Below are 4,230 nucleotides of genomic sequence, written 5' to 3' on the forward strand. Positions count from 1 at the left end.
GCCGGGAGCGGCCACTGCATTCCAGTCTGGGTGACAGAGTGAGACTCCAACTCAAAAAAAAAAAAGATCAGGGGAAAAAAGGTATTGGCAGAAGAAACAGCAAGTACAGAGGCCCTGAGGTAGGACCAAGCCTGACGCCTTGAGGGTAGTGAGGAGCCCAGTGCAGTCAGAACACAGGAGAGGGTGGGAGATTAGGGCAGAGTTGGGCAGTGGCAGGTTGTGTGTGGTCTTGTGGGCACCATAAAGGTTTTAGCTTTATTCTGAATGCGTCAGGAGTGATTGGATGGTTTAAAATAAGGCAGTGAGGTGACCTGATACATGCATTTAAGAGATTATTCTAGCAAGTACAGATAGTCCTTGACTTCTAATGGCATTACATCCTGATAATCCATTGTTAAACTGAAAATATCATAAGTTGAAAATGCATCAATGCCCTGATAAGCTGAAAAAATTCAAAAAATTTTAAGTCGAACAACTGTAAGGGACTGTCTAGATAGCAAACTGTTGTGGCTATGCATCTATTAGCTGTGAGATTCTTTTAACTTTCCTTTATGATGAGTCTCAACAATATTGAGGGCACAAAGCCAGGCACAATGGCTCACGCCTGTAATCCCAGCACTTTGGGAGGCCTAGGCTGGAGGCTTGCTTGAGCCCAGGAGTTAAGAGACCAGCCTGGGCATCATAGCAAGACCTTGTCTCTACAAAAAAATTAAAACATTAGCCAGGTGTGGCAGTGCATGCCTGTATTTCCAGCTATACTTGGAAGATTCAGGTGTAAGGATCACCCGAACCCAGGAAGTTGGGGCTACAGTGACCTGTGATCCTGCCACTGTACTCCAGCATGCGGTGACTATATATGGTATTTAAATTATTGTGGCCATGATGGGTCAAAAAGGGAGTATGGACTATAAGAGCAGAAGCAGGGAGACTGGAGAGGTGATGCCTGTTGTGGTCCCAGTGAAAAATGACAGGCTGGGACCCAGGTGGCAGTGGTTGAAGTGGGAAAGGATATTTCTTGGTGGGTTTTCAAGATCAAGCTGATGAGGCCTGAGCTGGAGGTAAGGGAACAGCAGAGTGACAGTAGGAGTGCCTGCGGGGCTGGGGAGCATAGGGGAACTGCAACCAGATAAAGCTTGGTGGAAAGGGAAAGCTCTAGTGGTTGGCAGGTCATGAGTATGGGCAGAGTGTGGTCTTCACTGGTCTAGAAAAACCCACTCTGAGGAAGTGGTGAGGTTTGACCTGACCCTTAAGGGGTGAGTGAAAATTTGCTTGGTTGAAGCCTGTTTGGGCAGAAGGATGCGTGTGCAGTAAGGTCCTGAGACAGGGAATGGCTTGGTGAACATACAAAATGGAAGAAACGGCACATTGGCTCACGCCTGCACCTCAGCACTTTGGGAGGCAGAAGCAAGAGGACTACTTGAGCCCACGGGCTCAAGACTAGCCATGGCGAGACTTCGTCTCTACAATAAATTAAATTTTAAAAAATGGCCAGACTGGGTGGCTCAGCCTATAATCCCAGTGCCTTGGGAGGCCGAGGCGAGTGGATTGCCTGAGCCCATGGGTTCAAGACCCGCCCGGGCAACTTGGCGAGACCTCATCTCTACAATAATCAAAAATTAGCTGGGCATGGTAGCACATGCCTGTAGTTCCGGCTACTTGGAAGGCTGAGGCAGAAGGATCGCCGGAGCACAGCAGGTAGAGGCTGTGGTGGCCAGGAGCGTGCCACTGCACTCCAGCCTGGGTGATGGAGTGAGACTCCAACTCAAAAATAAAAATAAAAAATTAGCCAGGCATGGTGGCGCATACCTGTAGTTCTAGCTACTTGGAAGGCCTGAAGTGGAAGGATCACCTGAGCCCAGCAGGTCGAAGCCATGGTGGCCATGCGTGTGCCACTCCACCCCAGCCTGGATAACAGAGTGAGACTCCTATTTAAAGATTTTTTAAAATGGAAGATCAATGAGGCCCAGAAAGGAAATGGAAAGGTGAAATGAGGTCAGGTCAGAGCCTTCACATGGGGCCCTATGGGCCATGCTGTGCCTTTAGGTCTTTGTCCTAGGGCACTGGGGAGCCACAGAAGGCTCATGGGCAGGGCAGTTGACAGTGATGTAATCTAGTTTGCAGTTTTTGAAGCTGACTTAGATTGTGGGTGGAAAAGACTCTGCAAGAGGAGGAAAGGAACAGAGAGAGAAGGCTCGGGGCCACTATCTCCAGGTAATGGGGACTGGACTCAGTCTGTAATATCCACCCCACTCCCGCAGGCCGTGTGCACCAAGGTGCCCGAGCTGATCAGAACCATCATGGGCTGGACATTGGACTTCCTCCGAGAGCGGCTGTTGGGCTGGATCCAAGACCAGGGTGGTTGGGTGAGACTCCTCAGCCCCACTTCCGCCCTCCCTGCCACTCTGGGACCCTTGAGCCTGAACCCATCCGAGTGGTGTCCCTACCCCGTTTTCAGATCATCAGATGTGGTCTGTAATGTGTTTCCTTACCTGTCAGGTCAACCCCACATTCTCTTGGTATTCCCCTGTCCACTTGATGACCCCTGCCCTCCTGGTGACCCCCTGACCTCCCAGTGACCCCTACTTGATCAGGGCCTTCCACCCTCCCTGGGGCTTCCATGTCCTCTGGAATCCCTCAAGTTCACTGATAATAATTCCGGGGCTGCCCCTGGTGGAGTCACTGAAGTAACTGATGTCCCTGTCCCCAGGACGGCCTTCTCTCCTACTTTGGGACCCCGACGTGGCAGACAGTGACCATCTTCGTGGCCGGAGTGCTCACCGCCTCACTCACTATCTGGAAGAAGATGGGCTGAGGCCCCTGCTGCCTTGGACTGTGTTTTTTCTGCATAAATTATGGCATTTTTCTGGGAGGGGTGGGGACCGGGGGACTTGGGCATTTTTCTTACTTTTGTAATTATTGGGGGGTGGGGAAGAGTGGCTTCCGGGGGGGGCAATAAACCTCCTTCAGGCCACACTCTGGCATCTGAGTCACTGGCTCACTGGCCTACTGGCCCACTTGCTGCCATCCGGAGAGGAGGCCTCACGCGGACCCAGCTCGCCTTCCTCATGCTGGGCCCCAGGTGCCTGCTCTGGCTTGAAGTGCTCTTCGCTTCCTCAACTCTTTCTAGGGGTGCCCAGTGCTGCCTGGGTTAGTACTGAGTCAGTCCCAGCCCTGCAGGAGCTCACAGCCCTAAAGGGAAGGGAGGCCAAGCGGCCTTGGTGTCTGTGCTGCCGGGGTGATGTCAGCGCTCATGGGCAAGGGCTGAGCCAGCTCAGGGTGTGGGGAGTATGCATGGGGAAGAAGACGGCGACAGGCTACCGGGCTGAAGGGACCAGGGCCTGGAAGCAGCAACACGTGAGCAGGAAGTTACATGTCTTCTGAGCTGGAGAAGGGGAGAAGGAGCAGGGAGGGCTGTGGAGCCCTGCAGGGAAGTTCTTGAAGATTGGGAGGCTGAAGGGAGGCTGGCACATGAGAGGCCCAGGCCTGAGGGGCTGTGAGAGCAAGGCTGGAGACTGATGGCTGCAGGGAAGGAGGAAGGAAGACCGGTAGCGGGTGGGGCCCTCCCCTAGAGGAGAGGCCTGGGGGGGATGCTGCCCTCAGAAAAAGGCCCAAGGAGTCAGAAGGGAAGGGTGTTAGGCAATAGGAGGCCACAGAGGGAGGGTCGGAGGTGCTGCTGTCCCCTCTCTAGGTCTGTTTTCTCTCTCTGGGTCTCTGTCAATTTCCCCCTCCCATCTCTGAGTCTCTGCTCCCCCCTCCCTGGGTCCCTATCCCCCCATCTCTGCCACCCCCTACCTCCCTCTGTCTGCTCTCTAGGTCTTTGTCCTCTTCTCTCTTGGGTGCCTATCTCTGTTGTCTCCTTTGGTCTCTGTCTCACCACCCCCATCTCCCCGGGTTTCTGTCTCCCTCCCCCGGACTCTGTCTCTCTCTCTCTCTCTCTAGGTCTCTGTCACCTTTTCTTGGGGTTCCTGTCCTCTCCTGTGATCTTTCCCTCCCCCAGGTCTCCACCTCCTTCTGTGTCTCTCCCCCTCTCTCTGGGTCTCTGTCTCCCTCTCTCTTTGGATTCCTACCCCTTCTCCCCATCACTGCCCCCCCTTCTGTCTCCCCAGCCCCACCCCGTGTTCTCTAACTTCTTCGGATCCTCGGTCTCAGCCCCTCCTCTCCCTCCACCTTGTGGGCTCTTCCAGGTCCCCTCCACAGGTGGGGCTAGCCTGCTGCTAAAGGTCTTTGGCT

The 4,230-nt window shown here is 53.9% G+C and overlaps 1 protein-coding gene across 4 annotated transcripts in view; it reads left to right on the forward strand.

Moving 5' to 3' along the window:
* Window positions 1-2,979, forward strand: part of BAX (BCL2 associated X, apoptosis regulator) — a 5,321-nt gene extending 2,342 nt beyond the window's left edge. For 3 of the 4 annotated variants that reach the window (XM_008054136.1, XM_008054133.1, XM_008054135.1), the window contains 2 exons: window positions 2,259-2,363; window positions 2,708-2,979. In XM_008054136.1, the coding sequence (XP_008052327.1) occupies window positions 2,259-2,363; window positions 2,708-2,812 (210 nt within the window). In that variant the 3' untranslated portion in view covers window positions 2,813-2,979. The remainder of the gene's footprint in view (window positions 1-2,258; window positions 2,364-2,707) is intronic. The other variant, XM_008054134.1, reaches the window with a different exon arrangement.
* The last annotated feature ends 1,251 nt before the right edge of the window (window positions 2,980-4,230 follow it).

The sequence above is a fragment of the Carlito syrichta genome, unplaced genomic scaffold (assembly GCF_000164805.1).
Source record: "Carlito syrichta isolate Samal-C Ts95f unplaced genomic scaffold, Tarsius_syrichta-2.0.1 Scaffold289135, whole genome shotgun sequence".
Lineage (NCBI taxonomy): Eukaryota > Metazoa > Chordata > Mammalia > Primates > Tarsiidae > Carlito > Carlito syrichta.